At 46.8% G+C, this 25848-nt stretch overlaps 1 protein-coding gene across 8 annotated transcripts in view; it reads left to right on the top strand.

Moving 5' to 3' along the window:
• Nucleotides 1-20805, top strand: part of mast2 (microtubule associated serine/threonine kinase 2) — a 197673-nt gene extending 176868 nt beyond the window's left edge. For 6 of the 8 annotated variants that reach the window (XM_079506003.1, XM_079506001.1, XM_079505999.1 and 3 more), the window contains 18 exons: nucleotides 208-302; nucleotides 1420-1628; nucleotides 2323-2461; nucleotides 3170-3302; nucleotides 3590-3755; nucleotides 4710-4811; nucleotides 5498-5620; nucleotides 6311-6420; nucleotides 6706-6860; nucleotides 7294-7439; nucleotides 8121-8288; nucleotides 9012-9251; nucleotides 9466-9692; nucleotides 10575-10697; nucleotides 11198-11334; nucleotides 12008-12204; nucleotides 13575-14113; nucleotides 14536-20805. In XM_079506003.1, the coding sequence (XP_079362129.1) occupies nucleotides 208-302; nucleotides 1420-1628; nucleotides 2323-2461; nucleotides 3170-3302; nucleotides 3590-3755; nucleotides 4710-4811; nucleotides 5498-5620; nucleotides 6311-6420; nucleotides 6706-6860; nucleotides 7294-7439; nucleotides 8121-8288; nucleotides 9012-9251; nucleotides 9466-9692; nucleotides 10575-10697; nucleotides 11198-11334; nucleotides 12008-12204; nucleotides 13575-14113; nucleotides 14536-16020 (4494 nt within the window). In that variant the 3' untranslated portion in view covers nucleotides 16021-20805. The remainder of the gene's footprint in view (nucleotides 1-207; nucleotides 303-1419; nucleotides 1629-2322; nucleotides 2462-3169; nucleotides 3303-3589; nucleotides 3756-4709; nucleotides 4812-5497; nucleotides 5621-6310; nucleotides 6421-6705; nucleotides 6861-7293; nucleotides 7440-8120; nucleotides 8289-9011; nucleotides 9252-9465; nucleotides 9693-10574; nucleotides 10698-11197; nucleotides 11335-12007; nucleotides 12205-13574; nucleotides 14114-14535) is intronic. The other 2 variants (XM_079506005.1, XM_079506000.1) reach the window with 1 other exon arrangement.
• Nucleotides 20806-25848: the final 5043 nt, after the last annotated feature.

Below are 25848 nucleotides of genomic sequence, written 5' to 3'. Positions count from 1 at the left end.
AGAGTGTTACGTGCTACGTCTACATAAAATGTTAAATTACAAATCTAATAAAATGCTAAATTATAAATTCCAATGACCTCAAGGCAAGTGCAAGTGCTACGGGCCAAGATGGAGTCTGAAGAGGTGAGTTTTCAGACTGCGGCGGACAGTCAGAGATTCTTAGAATTCATGTATGTATGTATGTATGTATGCGTGTGTTTTTTCCAGGGTCGAGGAGCTACAGTCCCAGCCTTGCCAAAAACTAAACCACCTCAAGAAGAGGACTTTGAAACCATCAAGCTCATCAGCAATGGGGCCTATGGGTAAGCTGTTTCTCATCTATGTAACTTTCTGTTCCTGTATCGTTCTGTTTATCTGGCTGGCTGGCTTCTATCCATCTCTATCTCTCTGTTTAAAGCCTATAATTTATGCATTGTTGCGTAGTTGGGGCTCATCTGTCTCTGTCAACACATCTATTTCAAGATTAGGTTTTTTATTAGGTTAAATCTTGTGTACGAGTGCATACTATAAAAGTACAATTTATTTTGGTATTGGTTCCTCAGACTGTAGCAGCAATAATGGTAAATCTAATGAACAATACCAAATAAATACATTTAAAGAATAACATCAATAGTAAGACAGGATAACAACGTTTATACATTGGTCCTCCTACAGTATCGCACATGAGATATTTGAAGTTGCCGTGTGCAAGGTTCCTACTCCTAAAGTTATAAATATATCTACAGTATTTATGTTAACCCATTTAGACCTGAGGACGCATCTGTGTCATATTATAGCTTTTAACCCATTTTGGGCGGGAACCCCTTTTGGTGTTTTAACTAAGCATTATGTTATACTTTAGCTATTGAAAAATAGCAGATCTACAAGCTCATAGCGCGCCACCGAGTGGCGCGCTATGAACTTGTAGGTCTGCTATTTTTGGAAAATCGTAAAAATGCGGCACAAATCTTTGAATATATATTCTTTCAGAGCGAACGTTTTTTTTATTTCGACGTCAGGCCTGAATGGGTTAAAAGCTGCATATAGCTATAACTCTGCTCTCAGTCTCTTAGTCTCGGTTTTCTCTCATCTCCATCGGATTTGCCCTACATAAGCCACTGTAAGCCTGTTGCTGTATGACAAAACAAAAAAAATAAAATCTACAAGCTCACAATGTGTGACATCAAGAGGTGTTGTGTACCTGTAGATCTGCTATTTTTGCTATTTTTTAATGGTGCAAACCACTCCAACAACCAGCTTTGTCTGTATCTATGTTTGTGTACCTGTGTACGTGTCCGTGACTCCGTGAAAAGGTGAGCATGGTTAGTGTGTGACGTCACTGACATAGCTGATCAGACTATATAAGACCTTGCACCACTCAGTTCACACGGGTGTGATTTTTTTTAATGTTCATGTGGTTTACTCCTCTGTGCTCCTCAGGGCTGTGTTCCTGGTGCGCCACAGGGAGACGCGTCAGCGCTTCGCCATGAAGAAGATCAACAAGCAGAACCTGATCCTGAGGAACCAGATCCAGCAGGCGTTCGTGGAGAGGGACATCCTGACCTTCGCAGAGAACCCCTTTGTGGTGTCCATGTTCTGCTCCTTTGAGACCAGGAGACACCTCTGCATGGTCATGGAGTATGTGGAAGGTTAGTAGGAGTTCCAGTGGGTGCTGAGGGTACCTGACACCCACCAACCAACACTTTACACCATCCTATGGAATTTAGTTTGTTTATCGAGTAACAACATTCACATTGCATAAACAGGCTATGAATAATTAACAACTACTTTCCATTGCTCATTTGCTGTTTAAAATGTTTTTGAGATATAATATGCAGTTAGTGTGCAGCCAAGTGTTCCTTCAGCAGACCTAAACTAAGTTGTTTTTCAGCTTCCACCCTTTTATAGTGAAAGAGAAGTAACTGAAAATATTGATGTGGAAGATGTTAAGTCTACTCATTACTTTGGAATGCTGAATGCTGCTCTGACTGCTAAACTTGGAGAGATCAATAGTGGAGCAGTATGAATGTTGTAAAAGATTTGGACTGGCTAATCATGCCTCCGCCGGAAACAGCTATGTTTCTCTAGTTGTCTGCCTGTCCCATTCTCATGAACGCGATATCTATCTGTTTTGTTTGTCCAGAGGATGTGTTGATTCTATGGTGCTCTCTGTCTGTGTTCAGTGATCACTTCTTTATTGTCATTATTTTTCTTTCTCTACCTCACAGAATTTCTGTTATTGTTATTGCCATTGTCCGTCATGTGTATCTTACTCTTGGCGTGTTGTTGCTGTCTCTCTCTGTCACTCTAATTGATAGCGTGTGTCTGTGTCTCTGTGTGTAGGTGGTGACTGTGCCACTCTTTTGAAGAACATAAGAGCCCTGCCAGTGGACATGGCACGCATGTACTTTGCAGAAACGGTCTTGGCGCTGGAATATCTGCACAACTATGGCATCGTGCACAGAGACCTGAAACCCGACAAGTAAGTAACACTTTTAAAAGTTATATTTACTTTAACATGGATGTCTGGCAGCAAATTCTCTTTTTTGTTTTATTTACTTCCTCACGGCAAGCATGTGACAATCACTCCCTCATGTAGCATTCAAACAGCCAGCAGCATAAACCTTTTCCTCGCTCTGTTTTCATAACACATTCAATAAGGAAACATACTGTAAGCATCTCATTATCCCACACCCAGCAAAGTGCAGGCATTTCATATTTTACTGGGCAAGTCATTAAGTTCATATTGAGTAATGTCTCAGGAAGTGACTGGTCATAAAGTAGCAAAGCTTTTATATATCCGTGCTTTTGGTCCTATTTAGCAACTTTGAGCATACATTCAGCGGACATTTTTAAAGGAAAGACTGAACCAGTTCACCAGTCAGTCCAGCCGCTTGAACAGAGATTAGACCATACTTAGTCTGTACCAAGAGGGAAGTCCACTGTCATTGTTATTGTCGAGTCGTGTCACTGTTAGCACTTCTTGTGGACCTCGCCATTCTAGCATTTCACTTCTTGTCCCTGTATGAGTATAGTGACAAATACACCCTCTTGATTCTCCTGAATATTGATTCCTCTTAAAGTCATAGGTTTCAGTTTCCTGGTGTGGCTCAGTTAGGTTGCCTAGTGTTGCTTTATCTTCCACGACCAGGATCTTTATAGAGGATAATATTTGTTCATCTTCATGCAGTCTGCTGATCACCTCCATGGGCCACATCAAACTGACAGACTTTGGTCTGTCTAAGATCGGTCTGATGAGTCTGACCACCAACCTGTATGAAGGACACATAGAGAAGGACACCAGAGAGTTCCTGGATAAACAGGTATGTCACCTCAACCGGAACACAAACCACATTTAAATTAGTGTTCATTTATTTCATAGAAAATAAGCCCTGACCGACGATTTGCTGTTGCCTGCTGAAGTGGCTACTGGCTAGTGGGAATTATACTCACTGATAGCAAGTATATCAGTGAGTTCAGTCAAAATGCAAAACTAGTATTATAGTATCTAACAAGTATCTTCTTAAGCAATAATCTTTTGTATCTTGCAACTAAGTTTTCTTCCTGTGTGTGTGACTGTGTGCACACGTGTGCGTTTCCATCCGTCCAGGTGTGCGGTACCCCAGAGTACATTGCCCCTGAAGTGATACTTCGTCAGGGCTATGGGAAGCCAGTGGACTGGTGGTCCATGGGAATCATCCTCTATGAGTTCCTGGTGGGCTGTGCTCCATTCTTTGGTGACACCCCTGAGGAGCTGTTTGGACAGGTCATCAGTGGTGAGTACCAGAGGCCAGATATCAGGGTGTAAAACCAATAAGCATCATTAAACCCTCCCAGTGGATTGAGCATGGTTATGCAGCCATGCTGACTGGCCATGGTATAAAGTGTTCCCCATCTAACAACACCAAACCGTTGGAATGGTTATAAAGCATTCTCAGAAGCGTTCCATGGTGCGGTGGACAAGAGGCTATATAAATCTGGGAAAGGGAGGTCCCAATATGGAACTTTTAGGAAATGTAACGTTGTGCAGAAAGGGCATTCAAGGCAACATATAGTGTGACGTTACTAAGATCTAATGGAGGAATTGCTGTGTAAGGTATGCTGAATTAAATAAAGCTTTAACAAGATTACATTGCATCCTATCTATCAGCATCACAAGTTAATTCATTTTATGAAATACGTGTCCCTAGAGCCAAAACAAAGTTTGCAAGTGCAATGTTGCGTTGTATCCATAATCCATTACTCAATATAGGCATTACTGAGGCTGTATTTCATTATTAACGTCTTTCTTTCTAGGTATGGTAGTGGTGGGGGGAGGTGGTTGGCCACACGTAACATGATCTAATCATTAGAAATGCTGGAGACACGGAGACGCTGTTCCGTTCCGTCTTCTACATGCAGAGCCATGACTTACAAGAGATGAAATCGATTGTGATTTTCCCTGTTCGTTCTGTTCCACTTTGATTTCCTTTTGATGAAAGGGCAAATCAATGATCATAAACTCCCATTGATTTTGTATATCTTTTTTTATGAGCATGTCTCTGTCCATATTTATGCCGTGTGTAGGTAAGGTCTAAGTGCCTCCGTGCATTGCGGTGTTGTATTGTTAGCCTTCTGGCGGATTGTATAGTATTCCCTCCAGCACACTCCTGTTCCAGTTCTTGCGCTTTTTATCTTGTAGTTTTTAGTCACAAAATAAACCCAGTGGAACTGTGTGTGTTGCACTGTAGATGAGATCATCTGGCCAGAGGAGGAGGAGGCTCTCCCACAAGAAGCGCAAGACCTCATCTCCAAACTGTTAAGACAGAACCCTCTAGAAAGACTGGGCACAGGTAAAACACACACACACACACACACACACACACACACACACACACACACACACACACACACACACACAGAAAATGGCATTATGAACAAAACTATATATATACTAGATTATGGAGATACAGGTTTTCTGTCCGACAGCGACGATATATAATAACAGGCACACATTGATATTTAAATCCTACTGCTGCCACTGTTGTGAAAAATAATCCACTGTATGATTTAATACGTAAACTCCAATTGTAGCTTGACATGAACAGTGTCTCTGTTGTTCCCAGTGAATCAAGTCTAACCTCCTGCCCTCTCTCTCTCTCTCTCTTTCATTATCACTCCTCATGCCATCCCTCGTCCCACTCTCTCTCTCTCTCTTTCATTATCACTCCTCATGCCATGCCTCGTCCCTCTCTCTCTCTCTCTCTCTTTCATTATCACTCCTCATGCCATCCCTCGTCCCACTCTCTCTCTCTCTCTCTCTCTCTCTCTCTCTCTCTCTCTCTCATTATCACTCCTCATGCCATCCCTCGTCCCACTCTCTCTCTCTCTCTCTCTCTCTCTCTCTCTCTCTCTCTCTCTCATTATCACTCCTCATGCCATCCCTCGTCCCTCTCTCTCTCTCTCTCTCTCTCATTATCACTCCTCATGCCATGCCTCGTCCCCGTCTCCCTCCGTGGTCCTCTCTTCCTGTGTGCAGGCAGTGCATACGAGGTGAAGCAGCATGCCTTCTTCACAGACCTGGACTGGAACAGTCTGTTGAGGCAGAAGGCAGAGTTCATCCCACAGCTAGAGTCGGAGGATGACACCAGCTACTTTGACAGTATGCGTCTTGTCTCCCTCTGTGTGTGTCTGTCTGTCTCTGCACCATACACTCTGTTAACAAGTGCACTTGGACTGTATGCAATTATTCAGAGCTGAGCAGAACACTGATTTGTGTGTGTGTGTATGTATATATATGTATAATATGCAGGATATATCAAATAATGGTAAATGGTGCATTCATATAGCGCTTTTATCCAATGCACTTTACATAGGTTGTGCATTAGATTCACACACACACACACACATTCATACACAGATGGCTGTGGAAACCATGCAAGGCACAAATCTGCACATCGGCAGCAATTAGGGGTTCAGTGTCATGCTCAAGGACACTTTGACACTAACTCTGGGGGAGCCCGGGATCGAACTGGGAACCTCACGGTTCCCATCCGGCTGTTATATTGTGTACTACTGTATATATTGGGCACTAAATTAGTCTCTTAACCACATGACACCTAGGGGCCTTATTGTGGGCATATGATAATAGGCGGACATTCGGTAAAAATAGGGGAAACATTTGTCAAAAAATGTCTGATCGACAAGTCGCGATGTCTTGTGAGCTCGTATATCACCCGTTTTCAGTGAAGAGAATCATTCTGTGTAGATAGGGTTTAAGTGGTTAATTTGTATTTGTGTGTGTGTGTGCGTGCGTGCGTGTGTGTGTGTGTCTGTGTGTGTGCGTGCACAGCTCGTTCAGACAAGTACCACCACGTAGATTCGGAGGAGGAGGACGACACCAACGACGATGAACATGTGGAGCTACGGCAGTTCTCTTCCTGCTCTCCTCGCTTCAGCAAGGTACACGCACGCACACACGCACGCGCACACACACACACACACACACACACACACACACACACACACACACACACACACACACACACACACAGTGTTCTGATTGTAGCTTTTGTTCATGCCATACAAACACAGTTGCTCTTCAGTTGGTGGTGTTAACCTTTTAATTTTACGCTGGACTGAGCAGAGATAGTCTTATAAGACACAAATACTTCTAATCATATAATTAGTGGTTCATAAGTTAGATGTTGTTGCTTTACCTGTTACATTTTCTGTGTGTGCGTGCAGGTGTACAGCAGCATGGAGCGCCTCTCCCTCCACGAGGAGAAGCGTACCCCTCCCCCCACCAAGCGCAGCCTCAGTGAGGAGGGTGGGGAGCGCATCGACAGCCTCAGTGGCCTCAAGTCCAGAGACCGCTCCTGGCTGGTGGGATCTCCAGAGATGTGAGTTTATGTTGAACACATTAACCCTGGCCTCCCAATTCTGGGCATATCGTTATAGGTGAAAGTAAAAATTCAAAATTCATCTGATCTTCACCTTTTTTTTTTAACTGTACAGTCCCTGAATAATTCACTGGGTTCATATTACTTATTGAGAACAAATGTAGAATGACGTATGCATGTCTTGTGCAGGATGACTCTTGTGGTACTGCGCTTTAATTATTCAGATATCTATTAGGGAATCTAATATTGAAGCTTATCAAAATCACCAAGACGCAGGCGAGAGAAATCGCCTTAACACAAGCTGAAATTGGGTTTCTGGAAGCGCGTTAGAGCAATATTGTGTGATTGAGTCTGTGGCCTCCTTGCATTCGTGCGTGCGTGCGTGCGTGCATCCATGCATAAATGTACACTGACCAGTCTTTACCCCCCCCAGCCTGCGTAAGCGTCTGTCTGTGTCTGAATCGTCCCACACGGAGAGCGACTCCAGTCCCCCGCTGACCGTGCGTAGGCGCTGCTGCTCAGCCATCATCGAGATGCCGCGCTTCGCCATCTCCTTGGAGGAGGAAGGACCGGGTCAAGGTACTAACCACTGCAACAATGTACTTCTGTTTTGCTTTGTATCCAGTAGCCTGACAGAGTTGAACCTAAATGTCCAAGATTTTAGAGGTAGTGTTACTGTTTCACCACAGTGAAACGAGTCTATTGGAAGTTTAGAAGGATCAATATTTCAATGCTATAAATATATACACCTTGTTGTTAAGGTCCTAGCTCAGACAGGAGCTTCTACAGTACATTACATTTACGATATGCTAAAATTAAGGTTTTCAAAATAGCTCTGGGCTCGGTGCGACCACTCGCCCGGGGGGCACCTCTCAGCTCGGTGCGACCACTCGCCCGGGGGGCACCACTCGCCCGGGGGGCACCTCTCAGCTCGGTGCGACCACTCGCCCGGGGGGCACCTCTCAGCTCGGTGCGACCACTCGCCCGGGGGGCACCACTCGCCCGGGGGGCACCACTCGCCCGGGGGGCACCTCTCAGCTCGGTGCGACCACTCGCCCGGGGGGCACCTCTCAGCTCGGTGCGACCACTCGCCCGGGGGGCACCTCTCAAGCTCATGCCCGTTGCCGACAGGGTGCCTGCCTTGGCACGTTGAGATGGGTTTGGGGAATCATTCGACGTTTTTTTCTCTGCCAATTGTGCCGACCAAATGCACTGTCCGTGCATGTTTGACCCCTCCTGCGTGTATGCTTGTCTGTTTAGGCCCAGCAGGCAGCCGTAGGAGTCCCAGCCTGCTCGGCCAGAGCGCCGTGAGGGGCCCGCGGAGCGAGGAGCTGCCTCTGTCCATCCCGGAGCTGCCCGTGGAGAGGGAGCTGACGCTGGACGACTCTCCCACCACCTCCAGCCTGCTCAGCAGGACCACGCTCACACGTCAGTACAGGACTACATGTCCATCACATCACCACAGCACTGAGTCCAAAGAAGTAGCATTACAGCTGCAGAATCAGAGCATGCACTTGACTGGATTTACCTGGACAGAGAAACTATTTCTAGTGAAGTCAAATGATTTCTGTTACAGTCTCAAAGGGATTGACAGGCCCACATTTAACAATACATAAATAAACAAACAACCCTTAATAAAAACTGAGAAACAAGGGGCAGAAAATCCTTCATAAAGAGGGGCCAAGCAGGCAATATCCATATGCAAAATGAAAAATAAAACAATAGTTTATACAGGTAAAATAACTAATATTACACAGTAGTAGACATTATACACAATAGTATTAGTTTATTAAGTTCATTGTCAACATTTTACCAGGTATCTACAGTACATTAGTAGCAGTATGTGATAAATAGAAAGTACCTGATTTCCAGGATCTAGTGTAACAAAAGTGGTGAGGGTAAATGATAAACGTCAGACATGGTAACAATAGTGTGGGTATGCTGAGCACGCAATTTAGGTAAAATGATACTGCATGAGTAATATTGATTGCATAATCTCGGCGGCGGCAATTGCATGCTATTGATCGCATTCTGCAGAATGTGAAAATCGACGCACTTCTTCAATGTCAGCCACAGTTGATGACCTCGTGTGACCTCTCTGTCATTTCTCCTCTCTCTCTCCCTCTCTCTCTCTCTCTCTCTCTCTCCCAGCGGGTAGTTCAGGTGACGTGTGTGATCGTGGTGCCAGCGGAGGTGCTTGTGTGACCCCGGAGAGCAGCGGCAGCTCCGTGTCGACCCCTAAAGCCATCAGTGACCTGGCTGCGCGCAGGGCGCGCCACAGGCTGCTGTCCGGAGACGCAGACAAACACAGTAGCACAGCCAGCTCCAGACCGCTCAACAAGGTCATCAAGTCAGCCTCAGCCACTACGCTGTCCCTCATGATACCCTCAGGTTAGAGTGTGTGCACGTGTCCGTACGGCACGCCTGTGTGTGTGTGTGTGTATGTGTGTGTGTGTGTGTGCGTGTGCGCGTGTGTGTGTGTGTGCGCCTGCCTATGTGATATAAAAGTTAATCTTGCGTGTGTGCGTGCGTTCATCTGTGTCAAAGTGTACCAGCACAGTATACCCCTCTGACCGGTGCCTCCCTCTCCCTGCGTCTCCCTCAGAGCACCATGCAGCCTCTCCCCTGGCCAGCCCCATGTCTCCTCACTCCCTGTCCTCCAACCCCTCGTCCAGGGACTCGTCCCCCAGCAGGGACCTGTCCCCGGCCGTGAGCAGCGCCAAGCCTGCCATAATCATCCACCGGGTGGGCAAGAAGTACGGCTTCACCCTGAGGGCCATCCGTGTGTACATGGGCGACACGGACATCTACTCTGTACACCACATGGTCTGGGTGAGTGACATACACACACTGCCATCAGCATGGTGGTAATACTATGGCAACCGTTCTCAACCAGCTTCTTATGAAAAGGTTGCATCAATTAAATTGTATCATTAATTACAAGTGAGTTTAGCTCATTTGTAATCTACAGAAGTACCCTAATATACTAATGTATGAATACCCTATAAAGGGTGCTATGCAAATATATAATTATCACTGCTCCATGCCAGGGATTCATGTGCCCCAACTACATGCACACTTCCAGGGATGTGTGTGGCACAACTCCACACAGACTTGCCAAAAAATGCAAAGAAACAGTTCAAATGTGGCTTTAAATCAGCTTCGTCAGTCCCTGCCCATGCCAATGCTCAATGTCCATGTACAATTTAAGATTGATTGGCCAACCCATTGAAGATTAAAATGGATGCAGTCCAACAAAGTCTTCTCACTTTTTCTTAATTACTAAGAATACTTACAACAAGAGTTCCTTTTATTTGTGATCTACATAATTACCAAATGTAATCATTCATTATCACTCTAGGGATGTGTTATCATATTACACAGATTTTACATAACCATATTAGTTAATTTTCTCCCAGTAGAGTTGGGAGAGAGATAAGAGCAGGATTAAAATTATTTTTGTTGGCACAAGATGGCAGTAAACAGCACCACAATCTCCCCTCCCTCATCCCATGTTACCCCCTCTCTCGCTGCTGTGTTTGCACATTGTTGTACTTCACCCAGCAGATATGGGAGTTTTTTGTCATTAGTCATGTTTTCAAACTCTCCTCTCTTTCTCTCTCTCTCTCTCTCTCTCTCTCTCTCCTTCCACTCCCCATCTCTCATCTCTCTCTCTCTCCGTCATCTTGTTTTTCTCCCTGTCATCTCCATCAGCATGTAGAGGATCGGGGCCCAGCCGATGAGGCGGGGCTGAGAGAGGGAGACCTCATCACCCATGTCAATGGAGAGGCAGTACACGGTCTAGTGCACACCGAGGTGGTGGAGCTTATCCTTAAGGTATGACACACGGTTGGCACTTACCAACACCTCACACCACCTCATGAAACAGTGAGATTAACAACATTCAGGATTCATTGATGATGAATGATTGGCTGATTTTCTTGATATTGATATACCGACATAATCGGACACATTTGCTGACAGTTTTGTGTCACATTGTCGATGCAACCGTCATTAGTTTTTCAAATGTTCCTATTCTGAACAGTCCTCTATAGTACTGTATGTTATACTTCTGTGTGTTCCTGAGCTGAAAATCATTGTTATGCACAGCTCAGTGCAAGTGATCACTCATATGCATGCACATTGCACCTAACAGCACATAACAGCTCAAATAACAGACTTTCCCTAAAAAAATGTAAAGTCCCTACACACAGACACAGGGGTACATACAGTACTGTATTTTAAGGATATTTACTTTCGTCACAGAATTGAGTCCAGACCCACTGTTTGGGAAACGCAGTGCGCACACATGTTTTAATGGTTCTGTCATCCCTCAGAGTGGCGGTAAGGTGTCCATCTCTGCCACTCCGTTTGAGAACACCACCATCAAGATCGGCCCGGCCCGGAAGATCGGCCACAAGTCCAAGATGGCCCGACGCAACAAGAAGACCAAGACCAAGGAGGGACAGGACAGGTAGGACACGGCAGGAGTAGATTTACATGTAATCCTAATTGTATATGCACTTACTTCAGCGTGGATTGTATATTCATTCGGTTATCCATTTGTAGTACAAAATGTAACCAAATGGATCCTTACAGGTCAATTTGCTTACATTTGTACCCTCTCCGACTACAACTTTACATTTTATGAACACTGGACGAACTTTTACTGAAAAGCAGAAATACAGAAAGTAAGCAGCTCAGTGGCCTAGTCGTTACCCCCTGGTGTCCACCCTGAGATTGGGAAGTCGCCAGGGTTCAATCCTCGGCTAGGTCATACGGAAAACTATAAATATGGGACCCAATGCCTCCTTATCAAGCCGCCTCACACTACAAAAACAGGAGTTGGGATCCTGCTCTATGGGCCTCATGGCTTGGTCGGGAACCATTGATTTCCATGGATACTTACGGAAAGTACTGCCCAATGAAATTACGCTGATGTGTTGTAAATTGCTTTACAAAAATCCTGTCGTGATTTGTAAAAGAAAAAAAGACATCTTCCGTGGGAAGTACATAGAACTGCACTGTGTAGACACTTTTGGCTGTAGTTTTTTCCAGGCGTTTCTGTCGGATGAGAAATGGCTGGGAGCGAGGTTACATTGTATACATTGTATTCAGTGTGTGTGTGTGTGTGTGTTGTTCCGCAGCAGCAGCAGTAAGAAGAGGACGTCTCTGTTCAGGAAGATCACTAAGCAGGCGTCTCTCCTCCACACCAGCCGCAGTCTGTCCTCCCTCAACCGCTCGCTGTCCTCTGGGGAGAGCGTCCCCGGGTCCCCCACACACAACCTGTCACCACGCAGCCCCACACAGGGCTACAGGTCTACACCAGACTCTGCTCACTCTGGTGAGAACACACACACACACATACACACGCGTGGAAGGAAGTGGAACACGTTATTCCAACCAGTTCCTTTCCCCTCCATCAGGACCAGGGGGAGGCAGTATAGAGACCAGGATTACTGCATGTTTTTGTGAGGGTACTTACTCAGGCCGTGGAGAACATGCAAACTCCACACAAAGGCCCTTTCGCCTAACCTGACTTCGCCAGCTGGTGGCAGCAGTGAGTTCCTCCTCCTGCTCCCATCTGGTCCCTCTCAGGCAGAGACGATGTACTCTGACCGGCCATTTCTGTCCGGAAAGATATGCGGCCGCTAGAGGCGGAAAATCAACGCGATACTGATGCCGTATTGAAGCGCTGCCACAGTGCAAATGTAAACACAACCTAACAAGACTACAACTCGAAATTATTATGGAGATATCATCATTTTTGTCCCGCTGCTTCCGGTTTATCGTTTCTGCTTGAGAGAGCCCAGATCCGGGCAGGAGGACGGAACTTGTGAACTCAATACTGCCGCAATCTGGCGGAGTCGGGTTACCTTTCGCCAACCCCACCTTAAATTGTTAAATTAAATTAAATTGCCTCTTTCTGATATTACTTGACAATTAAACCAATGTTTGACGAGTTCCTATAATGTAGTGTGTCATGTAGGGACCCCTCTGGGGACCCCTCTAGGGACCCCTCTGGGGTCTCTACATGTAGGGACCCCTCTGGGGTCTCTACATGATTGAGAACCACTGCCATAGAAGGACGTATCGGCAAAAGTCTCTTCATACCGCCGAGACAACACATGTAGAATGACAGTGTATTAATAACATACATGCACGCATAAGTAATATCTTCCAGTTCCTCTGCTCTAACTGTACATTTTTACACAGTAGAGTCACGCAGCTCCTTCATTTCAATCATACTTACTTATTCAGGCCCACACTGGTGCTCAGACACGTACATTCATCTCTTACATGTTATGAATGAGCACTAAATGTGTAAATGACCCTCATGTTGATTAATGATTGCACACTGTATGATGTTTTTGACTTTGATGGACGATAATAGGATTTGTTTTAATGTATATGGGGCTCGTGTGTGTGTGTGTGTGTGTGTGTGTGTGTGTGTGTGTGTGTGTGTGTGTGTGTGTGTGTGTGTGTGTGTGTGTGTGTGTGTGTGTGTGTGTGTGTGTGTGTGTGTGTGTGTGTGTGTGTGTGTGTGTGTGTGTGTGTGTGTGTGTGTGTGTGTGTGTTGTCACTGTGCCTGTTTTTGTATTCATATTTTTCATGTCTTTATGTATTGTATTGTATGTATGTGTGTGTGTGGTGTTCCTGTGGTTGTGTCTCTGCACCACATATGAACGTGCATATTGTCTCTCTGCCCTCCAGTGGGAGGGAACTCCTCCCAGAGCAGCTCCCCCAGCTCCAGCGTACCCAACTCGCCGGCCAGCTCGGGCCACATCCGGCCCAGCTCCCTCCACGGCCTGGCCCCCAAACTGCAGCGCCAGTACCGCTCTCCCCGTCGCAAGTCCGCTGGCAACATCCCTCTCTCGCCGTTGGCCCGCACGCCCTCGCCCACCCCCCAGAGCACCTCACCCCAGCGCTCCCCATCGCCGCTCTCTGGCCATGCCATGGGACCGCCGTTCCCCGTGAAGCTCCACTCCTCCCCTCCCCTGGTGAGACAGATCTCCAGGCCAAAGAGCGCAGAGCCTCCGCGCTCGCCGCTCCTCAAGAGGGTGCAGTCGACCGAGAAGCTGGCCTCCCTCCTCTCCTCCTCGCCCTCCTCCCCGTCGAGTGTCGGCACAGCGGGGGACAAGAAGCTGGTGGTGGGGCCTGCTGTGGGTTGCCGTAAGCACAGCCTGGACATCTCCCACTCCGAGTTCAAGAAGGAGATGCTGCAGAGGGATCCGAGTCTACAGAGCCTCCAGGTAATGGGAGCTCCTACTATTCCTGTAGGGACATGTGATGACAAAGGAGACGTTTGCCATACAGTACAGCAATGGAACCTTTTACTTTAAATCACTCTGTTAAATACCGTTAATGTTAGCCCCTATATTGTCCCTTTCATTGGACATTTATTTTTTGCGTAGCAAGATTTTTTGTTGCAGTCCTGGAAGTATTTGTTGGAAGAGCTGAAAATATTGCAAAATCATCTACAACATTAAAAATTGTTTCTGATTACTTAAGGAATAGTTTATAGAATAACAATATATATATATATATAGAAATACTGCTTAAGTAGCAGCTGAAACTAGTTTGTGTTATCACAGTACTTTTTCTGTTCCATGATGAATTGTTGTGCCCTTTCCTGTATTTGGTGTGAGTATATATCTTGTTCTGTGCCTGCCAGGAGTCTGCCAGCGAGGGCCTGCTGTCCTCAGCAGGGCGTGGGGTGGAGAAGGGTAGCCTGCAGAAACACTCGTCATCCTCCAGGAAGCTTGGGCGGCAAGAAGGCGAGGGGAGTCCCAGCACAGTGCCCGGCTCACTGGGCTTGGTCCCGGGCAAGAGCAAGCTGAAGGACAAACTGTCGGCCATCCGGCAGGACAGAGCTGAGCGGAGAGAGTCACTGCAGAAGCAAGACGCTATACACGAGGTTGACTCATCGGAGGACGAGACAGACGAGGGATCGGAGGACAGCCAGGATGGGCGCAGGGGGACCACCTTCACCACACCTCCCCTGCTTCGGCCCACCACCGTCCGAACGGGCCCTGGGGGCACCCTGCCCTCCCTCTGCCTCTCTTCTTGCACCTCCTCCACCACGCTTACACAGTCCGGTCCGTCACAGTTGGGCAGGCACACTCCATCACACACACTCCCCTCCGTAACGGAAGCCAAGCTTATCGAGCAGAAGCCCACAGCGAGCGGCACCTCCCTGGGAGGGAAAGACGGTACCTCAGCCTTGTCTGCAGAAGACGACTGTGGGAGACAAGAAGGCAAGGTTTCAGAGGGCACCACCTCCGCTATACCCACCCAGGGTCCCCTACCCTTCTCCACTCCAGGCAGTGCATTCATCTCAGTCAGCAAGGAGCCCTTCCTCAAACCGGCACCTCCGCAAGACAGGAGGAGTCTCAAGGGGAAGACTGCCTCTCCAGAACCAAAATCTGACGACCGAATCATGGACAGCCCCAGAACCATACCCACCACCTCCTCTACCGTCACTACTCCTGCTGCTGCTGCCTCTCCTGGGCAGAGTGATGACCGAGAAGTAGTGCGACCCACATGCTCCTCTCCAGGCATCTCCAAGGAGAAGAAAGAAGCCGACAACAGGAGACAGGCCCAGAGCATGGCTGCTGCTGCCGCTGCCGCTTTTGGGGCATCAGCCTCCCTAGCCTCAGTCACTGAGAGCGGGGTGGACAAGGTGGTGTCCCAGCTCACCATGGTGGCTAAGAGTGTGCTGGGCCCGGTGATACTCGGCACCCCCACGGACAAGATATCCAAGACCCCCGACTCCCAGCTCCCTGCGGACCACCTCTCATCTCCATTCAGGCACCCCAGAAGCCCTCAGACATCTCACCGGCTATCCGAGACCTCAGTCAAACTTAAACCAGAGCCAGTCACCTGTCCAGTACTGCGATCGTCCTCCACCCAGAAAGACTGCACAGCCCCGGCCCAGCCCCGCTGCAAGGACCCCCCGGACACAAGGCAGGTGGCAGGTATCGGCAGAGAGTTGGCCACCGTGTCCGCACTGTGGTCCGGGACAACGACTGCTGCTCAGCCTTCCCCCAGCACAATCCCACCTGCCACAGCAGCTGAGTCTCAGCGGTCTGAACCCCTGAAAAGTGCTGCCGCCCCTGCCTCCTCACAGCAAGACAAGACGAGCAGCAAGAAGACGTAGCAGCAAGAACATGTAAAAGACACAAGAAAGGACAAATTCACACCACTAATTGTTGGCTCAAGATTTTTAAATTCACCATGAACTGCATGTTTGGAAGAAAAACATCACACTAGAAAGCTCTACCCCAATTCTAGAGTGAGATTGTTGAAGACAAGGATGGGGCCAAGAAAGTGAGAGAGAGAGACTGATCCGTCAGAAGTGGAAGGCAGAGATAAACATGGTACTGTAGTACTAGTTCCATTCCGGGGTTGTTCTGTGTTTTACACGTGAATGTGGTGCCGGCCATTTTGGCATCCTGACATCGTATCTCCTGTACGTCATTGGATCCTGTAGTCAGACCTTTGACTAACTGTCTTTGTGAAAAGTTACCGTTCTCTCTTTACTTTGGGGCTAGAAATATAGAGTTGGGTGGTCCACACACACAATGAACAAGATGAATGAACACACACACACACACACACACACTTGCTAACAGCCTTTTCTCTGTTTACTGCATCATTACCTTTCACCTTGAGGTTAGCCAGAGCTCACGCATGTGTTTCTCGCTAATAGATCAGATGGCCGTGCCTTACAGAACACGTTTCCCTCTCCTCCTTCACTCTCTCCTACATGTCTGCCCAGCCGTGAATGGGAAAAGGTTGTATCTCAGCAATAAAGAGCAGCGTATGCTTAGCAATCTGTATAAATGCATTACGGGGATTATTAGGTCTAAATCTGCACCGCCAATGTCCACTCAGCACCTAGCTAACCAGGCCAAATTACATTCTCTCCTCTCTGCACTCCAGTCCCTAATGATCTAACACTGCAAATCTGCTGGAGAGCGGATGTATTCCCCAAACGAAGAGCATACACACATTGCTTAGTGCTTTGTAGGGGTTGTCAGGATTGCTACTGTTTTGCAATAGCTTAGCACCTGAACTGTTTATGCTGACTTACCAAATGAATGCCAAACTTACCCTGCATGGCAAAACAAAGACTGTTCTACTACAGCATATACAGTACCACAGCCTAATCACAAGTTAGCATAGTGATTTGCTGTGGAATCCCAGTAAGTAACTGTAATCAACTGTTGACTGACTGTTCAGGGACTTTTAGCTTTAGCGATCAGCCTAAGGATTTAGCTATCACTACATGGACTGTGGTGTGACATGAACTATCCCGGTACAGGATATTTTGTCAGTTGACAAATCACAGGATTAGATTACTTTACACAAGTGTAAGAGTTGGCAACTCATTCCCAAAGTTGCAAATATGTTTTGCGGGAGTGTACCATCTTTTTGTAGCGCACAAGGTTGACTCAGCTGTCTTCTCCCTGGCTCTAGAGGCGGGCGTTTCATAGCGAAATGGCACATATATAAATCATCAACAGCCTGTTATTAGTCTCCGTTCTCCGCTCACCACAGGGCCCAAGCTCAATAACCCACTCTAGCATTCTCCACCAAAAACAGTCCCAGGATGCTTGAATGGGCCTCAACCCAAAGTTTTTAGCTAAAGTGCTGTTCCAATGGACTGCCAGCTTTTATTTCTAGCCCCTGCTCGTTATCGATCAGCCACTTAAAAGTTGCTGTTTTTATTTGATATCTGGACCAACTTGCTGTGTTTTTTCTGTGTGTTATTATGCCTCTTATGTAAATTTTGCGGACATTACTTGTGTGTGTGTGTGTGTGTGTGTGTGTGTGTGTGTGTGTGTGTGTGTGTGTGTGTGTGTGTGTGTGTGTGTGTGTGTGTGTGTGTGTGTGTGTGTGTGTGTGTGTGAGACTGTCTATGTGTGTGTATATATGAATATTTAAAAATCTGTTTGGCATCTGTTTTATACCCTGCAGTGTTGCGTGTGTGTGCGTGCGTGCATAATGTGTGTTTTTAGGGTAATGGTATCCTCGTTTAGGGGCTCCCTGTCAACCCTGCTACCTATGTACAGACGCCTGAGTAGGCAGGGAAGCAGGCATTGCACTGCCCTTTTATCTCTTATATTGTTCATTGAAACCGACGATAACAAAAGGTTGAGCCAGTCAGATGTCTGGCTTTTACAGAGCAGAGGGGCGGTCGACCAATGACCACTCTGAACAAGAGCTTTGACCCTCCCACTCCTCTGTGACAAACGGGCGGGAGTTCAATTCACTATCCAAGTTCCAAATTGATTTGAAGAACTTCAGTTTGCCTACTTAATCCAAAATATGGTGGTTTATTGGATACACGACTCACCCTGATAGATTCCCGTGCTAATAGTTATTATATATAAAGGTTTGAAGCAAGCAAATTGTGCACAGGAAATGGCACTGAGAATTGTTTTTACATTTTGAAAAAGAGAAGGAAAAAAAAATCACCTCCGAAAGGAAGTCAACTGAAGAGTGACGGAGCCAAAACAAATAGCTGTGTTCAGTGTTGCTTCATTGTGTGATAAACCTCCCTGTGTAATTCTCCGCTTGCTTATGTCACCGCTTGACAAAGCAACACTGCTCGTTACAGTCCCACTGCAGCTGAAAAGAAGGTTCTTGATCACTAAAAGACGTTAAAACTACAATATCATACACACACACTGACAATGTGGCAATCTCTGTATTATGTTTACATATTAATGTTATTTGTTGGGTTTGGTTTCATTTTACTTTATTTTTTTCTTTTATTTTTTTCTTTATTTTGTCAATGGGAACTTGATGCCCGTAGCAATCAAACTTTTCTTACAGGCTATGAAATGTACCGACAGCTTTCCACACGTTTAAGTTGCCTGCAATCATAATGTGGTTGTCTTCATGTTGAGTTTAATCCACACATGATGAACCAGTCACGGTAGACTGTGTTTGTGTGTTGGGGCTGGGCGATATAGACTAAATCAAATATCACAATATTTTTGACCAAATACCTCAATATCGATAATTTGACAATAATATTGTATTGGGAATATCCATTTTCTCAAACTGATATGAGACAATATCTAGTCTCATATCACAATATCAATCTTATATCTATATATTGCCCAGCCCAAGTTTATGGTTGTTGTGAACGGGGAATCGGGACAGAGGAACTGACAGTGCACATAATGTCCACAGCTTCTCCCATGCAAAGTCCTCTTGTCCTTTGCGAGTGTGTGTGTGTGTGTGTGTGTGTGTGTGTGTGTGAAATAGTTTAGCATGTGAATAAGCGGTTCCCATCATTTGTCACAAACCTGCAGACATTTTGCTTAAACTCTTTTGATTTATCTGCTCTCCACCTCGGCTAATCAATCAGCCAGGAACCGGGAGAGGTGCCCCCCCATTGGCCGCAGGGTGTTACAGCGCTACATGACTCAAGTGACGCCATTGATCTGTTTGGCAGACGGATGTTTTGAACTGAATTGTTCCTCTGGGTCTTTGTCGATGCCGCATTAGAACACCGCATGCATCCACACAGCGGCTCTCTTTTACATTTGATCCGTAGCGGCCATGTATATCATGCTGATCAGTGCGCAGAGTGGTCAGTCATCTTGCACATTACCTCTGAAAGTGTTCAAGCCGTGTATAGCAACATTCGTTCGTTGACCAGAGCTCTATCGCCGCCTCAGTCAAAGTCCGTTCTGGATGGATTCTTAGCACTCACTGTCGCCAAGTCCCTCGTCAATGTGACTTCAGTTCTCCAGCTGTGATGTACATTATATAGTTGAAGCCTGTGCTACTGTTTGTGTTTATGTAGTCATACACACTCCAGTCCATCTGCTCTGCCGCATGGACAGCTGCCCTTATACACTCTGGTCAATACTAGTGCCATTCTACCAGCGACAACATTGCCATCCCTATACTGACACCACACACACACACACACACACACACACACACAAGTTGTTTAGTCCCGTGTGTAAAGATGATGGTCCTGCCATCTGCCAGGAAGGGAAGTCAAAGTGTCAGTTTCCCGGGTGGAGTCATTAATCTGAAGCCCTGGGCTGTCGACTGGACACACAAACACACACATACACACACACACACACACACAACACATACCGACACATCCTTGCAGACAAACAAACATACAGACACGGGGCCATGTCAGCCAATGAAAACACAAGGCGCGATCCATCACCCGCCTTGGGGCCAGGCTGAGTAGCCTTCCCTTCCCTGGCTGCACCGCGGTGCCGTGTTACTGTACCTTGTTGTGTTACCTCAACTCTGTGCATACAACCCCCCCCGCCCCCCCTCCATCCTCACAGGGCCCGAAAAGATTGACAATTCACTAAAGTGTAAAAAACCTACTTCTACCCTCTCAGAGCTTCAAATAAGGTTACGTTAACACTGGCGCTGTAGTATATTTGCACACAGCAATAACCACCTCTCTGTCTGAGCACATGGGGAGCATTCTGCACAGTATACCTTTATGTACAGTCATTGGGCACATAGCATATGCCAGCCGCTGTCCCTGGGCATACGGCGGATACCCACAGGCCCCACCTTAAACATTATAAATGGCCACTGACACATGGTATATGGCCGGGGGAGGTCACCCTATAACCACCCGTCAGCCTGCCTGCCATATGGATAGAGGGGTAATAATATGCCCACCTCCTCTGCTAGCATTACACCACTGAGATTCAGCTGTGTTTGGGTCACCAGCCGTGTCCCCGGTGTGCAGTGTCCTACGCCTGTTAACTGGAGTCAGCCGTCTGTGTTCCACTGTACGTATGGCGAGGTCGTTTTCGCCTCGAGCAAAAAAAAAAGAAAAAGAAAAACACTTGACGCACTCGACTCAAGCAGTATTTCTGAAGCGTGTGTATGTGTGTACGCGTTAGTGCGCTTGATGGGGAGCGAGGTTCAGTGAAAACCTGCGAGAGAGTGTGAAAAAAGGATTTAAGAGGAAAAAATTAAGAAAAACCACATTGCTACAGTTAAACCAGTGCAATATCTTTTTTATTTTTTATCGTGGTAAAAGCATGTTGTCGTTAATCCTACCTTATAATAATAAACAAAGGTTGTTTTTTATGTAGGTTTTGGCTGGAAGTGTCTCTTTATTGGGTTGTTGTCGTCGGACTCGCTCCTTATCTCTTTTACACACACACTTTCTCAAATGATAGCCTTTATTGTTCTATATGTTGCATTTATACTGTATGGCACACATCTTTTTACATTAGGCGAGACAGACATTTTTTGCAGAGGTATGTCTTTGGCTAAACTAACAGCCCCGACACGTCACATAAAGTCTGTAATAATGAAAGATGGAGGAGAATATATACGCCTGGCTGTTTCTTTGGTCAAATCTAGTTCTTTTTTTATATATATAATAGGCTGCTTATGTCGTTTTTCATAGGAAGGAAGCACTCTGCTGTCAAAATAAGCTCTCCTCAAATCTCACATCTCATAAATGTGGTCAAATTGGTCCCCCTTTCTTTCCAAGCCACATTTATTTTCAGTCATTTCTTATCACGGCGTCATGTCCATTTGGGGGAGACTCAGGAAAGGCAGGAAAAGTGGCCGTAAATTATCCGTAAACTCATTGTCCCGTGGTGCCTTGGATTATCAGTAAAGTGGCATCGTCCAGTCAGTTAGCTTCCAGTTTTGTGACAGCCGGCCCAGAGCAGAGCACTCTAATGGGGCTTCAAATGGACCGATGGGGTAGTGTGGGGGCGGGTCTCTCTTTCTCTGCAGGAGATTTCAGCCATCTTAATGGTCTTGAGGGACGACTTCAGCGGGCCTCGCGGTGCATTTACCGGGGCTAATGGCTAATCTGTGGAGCGCCAGAGGGCCATACTGCTTTGAAGGGACGGCGGAGGAGGAGAAGAGGGGGAGAAGAAGAGAAAACTATAAAGTGGAGCTCCATTAGCTTTTCCTCGGCCCCTATGGCGCTGCTGAGGCCTACGCACCTCGCTGTCCTGCATACGGGACAACAGGGTTCGGGGGTCGCACAGCCTGATTTAAACATCTCCTGCTACTGCGGCCAAGGATAATTGGGTCTTTTTCTCTCTCCCTCCATTCCATCATCCATCCACCCGTCCGCAGGGAGCTGTCAGAAGGACCTCTGCACGCTCGCTCTCACTCACTCTCTCACACACACTTTCCCTCCTGGAGGTCCTTTGGGGATGGCGGTGCTACCCACAGATGCTGCTGTTGAGCTAGACTTGACAGCAAGCGAGCGAGCAGTCACCCTCCCCTCAATGCACGCGCACGCCCGTACATGCGCTGTATAGCGGAGTGGTGACAGGCGGGCTGCGGCGGGTGATGAATTGCTGGCTTCGCCTGCCTCTGACACGGCTCTACATGACCGGGCAAATTCATTCCAGGCAGCCAGGGAGGGAGGGAAACGTATAGACACACAGGCAGGGAGCAGGGGAGGCAGGGGAGACAGGGAGACGTGGGGAGAGAGGCTGGCAAGGAGGAGGGTAAACGGGGAAACTTGGGGAGAGAGGCTGGCAAGAAGGAGGAGGGGGGGGGGGGAGACAGGTAGGCAAGGAGGAGGGTAGATGAGGACACAGGGAGACAGACAGACAGACAAGGGGGAGAGACAGGGAGATTAAGTCAAAACAACTTTATTCATCCTTTTAGGGACAATTAGGTGTGAGCAGCCTGTGCACAGAGAAACATGTGAGAGCTACAGATTTATTTTGGTGAAGGTCAGGTCAGCCTATAATATTCCCATCTCCAGGCTTTCCACAGGTCCATTCCCGTTACTAATTACTAACCAGTGCCATCCAGTCTATAACCCACACCTACTCGCAATTATACGCTCTGGATCCGATGTGCAAAATGCTAATTTAATTGATCCCAGTTCAGAATATGTAGGATGTAGTTGTAGAATATGTAGGGGAGTCGGTACAAAATGACCCGAGTTGATTCTCATAGTCCGTATGCACACACACACACACACACACACACACACACAGCCAAAACACCTGTCCGTCCATTATCAGTCATGTGGGGGTGGCAGGTGATATAACAAAGAACTAAGTTACTTCTCCCAGCTCGTAACTTCCTCATTCTCCTTAATGAGCGGGCCAAAGTGATTAAATCTGTCCGCCGATTGGCTACGGCCTGGCAGAGAGAGATTACATCCCATTATTGGGAACGTTCTAATTGGTCTCTGTTGGTAGCAGGTGCCAGGTACTTAATGAGGCCTGTTGTGGCTGATGTATGGCTACCGTAACATCCAGCCCTCCACGCCGTGCGCCATGATGACGCCGACGACTACGAGGCTAATCGTGCATGAAATGGCTGCAATTGTGCGGAGTGATAGAGACGGATTGTTGTGACGCAGATTTGAAATGCATAGAACAAATCTGTTCAAATCGATCTTTATGTTATTATTCTCTGTATGAGCAAAGCGTTCCCATTTCGCTCACCTGGGAGTTAAGTGGAGACAGGTGTGCTCCAGAGATTACGATTTAAATGGCAGATCTACAAGGTCACAATGCGTCGCTTGCATTGTGACCTTGTAGATCTGCCATTTTAGCAGTGGTGGAAAAAGTACTCAATTGATTTCCTTAAAGGGACACTTCACCCTTTTTGCAAAAACAAGTAGCCTAGGTTAATGACGTTTAGATCTAGAACACTTTCCTGGGGGTCTTTATGTGTGTAATATGTGGTTTTAGATATTTTAGATTTTAGCAGTGAGCCCAGTGTCTAGATGTCATGGACACTGGGCTCACTTCCTTCCTGGACTACAATTCCCATAATGCTTTGGTGCACTGCTCCTCCTTGTGGATAGGGGGAGGACTGTCTTACTGAGACAACATGTAGTCCAAGGTATATTAAATGGAGGTAAAGTCACCAACGTCATTTTGCTATCACGCAATTCCAGATGGCAGATTCGTCGCACCATGGGAGCCAAATTGCACCCGGAAGACATTATTGTCTGCTGTGCTGCTTTTCGATGTGTAATTTTATAGAGGTATCTAAAGAGCAAAAAGTACTTTCTGAACGTGCCAAGTATCGCGAGACTGTCCACCGTTTCCTGTCTGGCAGACACATCTCGCGATACCCCCGGAACAGAAACGATACCGGCTGCTGTTTAAATCCTCAAATAAAATACTGTGCACATCGAAAAGCAGGTGATTAGAAAACAAACTGTGATATGTCTTCTTTTATAGGCCTGAACCGATTATATGACACGGGTCTCAATTATCAAATAATGTTTGGTATGAGCTGGTCAAGCTTGCTCCATTCACTGCTTTGTATTCATGTAACTTCCGGTGTGAGGTTTGGCTCCCATGAAAGTGTCATGGCGCAGCACTGTCACGTGACCATGTCACTTCCTTCTCTAATCTTCCATGATGTAGTCCAAGGTTAATTAAATAAGGTTAGGAAGCGAAGACCGTATGGTGGACTCCATGTTGCTCCATGGAAGGAAAGAAACATGCGCAATTGAGACCAAGGAAGCTGAACGCGGAAGTGTTGGCTGCATATAGCCCATTGCGCATGTTTCTTTCTTTCCATGGAGCAACATGTCCACCGTACGGTCTTCGCTTCCTAACCTTATTTAATTAACCTTGATGTAGTCCAGGAAGTAAGTGAGCCCAGTGTCCATGATATCATAGACACTGGGCTCACTGCTAAAATCAAAAATATCTAAAACCACATATTACACACATAAAGACCCCCAGGAAAGTCTTCTAAATCTTCTAAACGTCATTAACATTTGTTTGCAAAAAGGGTAGTGTCCCTTTAAGTAAAAATATCAATACTGCTATGCAGAAATACTAGTCCAGAATTCTAAAATTACTTGAGTAAAAGTACAGAAGTATCTGCATCAAAATTTACTTAATGTACCAAAAGTAAAAGTACTCATTGTGCAGAATGTCCCATTCTACAAGTTCAAAATGTATACAAAATCTTTTGAAATGTGTCGCATTGTGACGCATTGTGAGCTTGTAGATCTGCTATTTTCAAATAGCCGAAATATATATAGAGCAGAAGTTAGTCTGTTTTGTAATAATCTGAATCTACATAAAAGTACAATATTTGCCTCTGAGATGGAGGGGAGAGTAGAAGTAATGTATTGGAAATTGGAAATACTCAAGTAAAATACAAATACCTCAACGTTATACTAAAGTACAGTACTTAAGTAAATGTACTTATGTTGTAATGTTACTTCCCACCACTGCATTTTAGGCACGTGCCACTGCTGGACAGGACAGAGCATAAAGCAGGCGGTCCACACAGTACCCCGTCTGTCCACTGTTGGACAGGACAGAGCATAAAGCAGGCGGTCCACACAGCCACCATTACCCCGTCTGTCCACTGCTGGACAGGACAGAGCATAAAGCAGGCGGTCCACACAGCCACCATTACCCCGTCTGTCCACTGCTGGACAGGACAGAGCATAAAGCAGGCGGTCCACACAGCCACCATTACCCCGTCTGTCCACTGCTGGACAGGACAGAGCATAAAGCAGGCGGTCCACACAGCCACCATTACCCCGTCTGTCCACTGCTGGACAGGACAGAGCATAAAGCAGGCGGTCCACACAGCCACCATTACCCCGTCTGTCCACTGCTGGACAGGACAGAGCATAAAGCAGGCGGTCCACACAGCCACCATTACCCCGTCTGTCCACTGTTGGACAGGACAGAGCATAAAGCAGGCGGTCCACACAGCCACCATTACCCCGTCTGTCCACTGCTGGACAGGACAGAGCATAAAGCAGGCGGTCCACACAGCCACCATTACCCCGTCTGTCCACTGTTGGACAGGACAGAGCATAAAGCAGGCGGTCCACACAGCCACCATTACCCCGTCTGTCCACTGCTGGACAGGACAGAGCATAAAGCAGGCGGTCCACACAGCCACCATTACCCCGTCTGTCCACTGCTGGACAGGACAGAGCATAAAGCAGGCAGTCCACACAGCCACCATTACCCCGTCTGTCCACTGTTGG

The sequence above is a fragment of the Electrona antarctica genome (assembly GCF_951216825.1).
Source record: "Electrona antarctica genome assembly, chromosome: 7".
NCBI classification, from domain to species: domain Eukaryota; kingdom Metazoa; phylum Chordata; class Actinopteri; order Myctophiformes; family Myctophidae; genus Electrona; species Electrona antarctica.
Note: the sequence above shows the minus strand (reverse complement) of the source record. Positions and strands in the feature narration are given on the sequence as shown.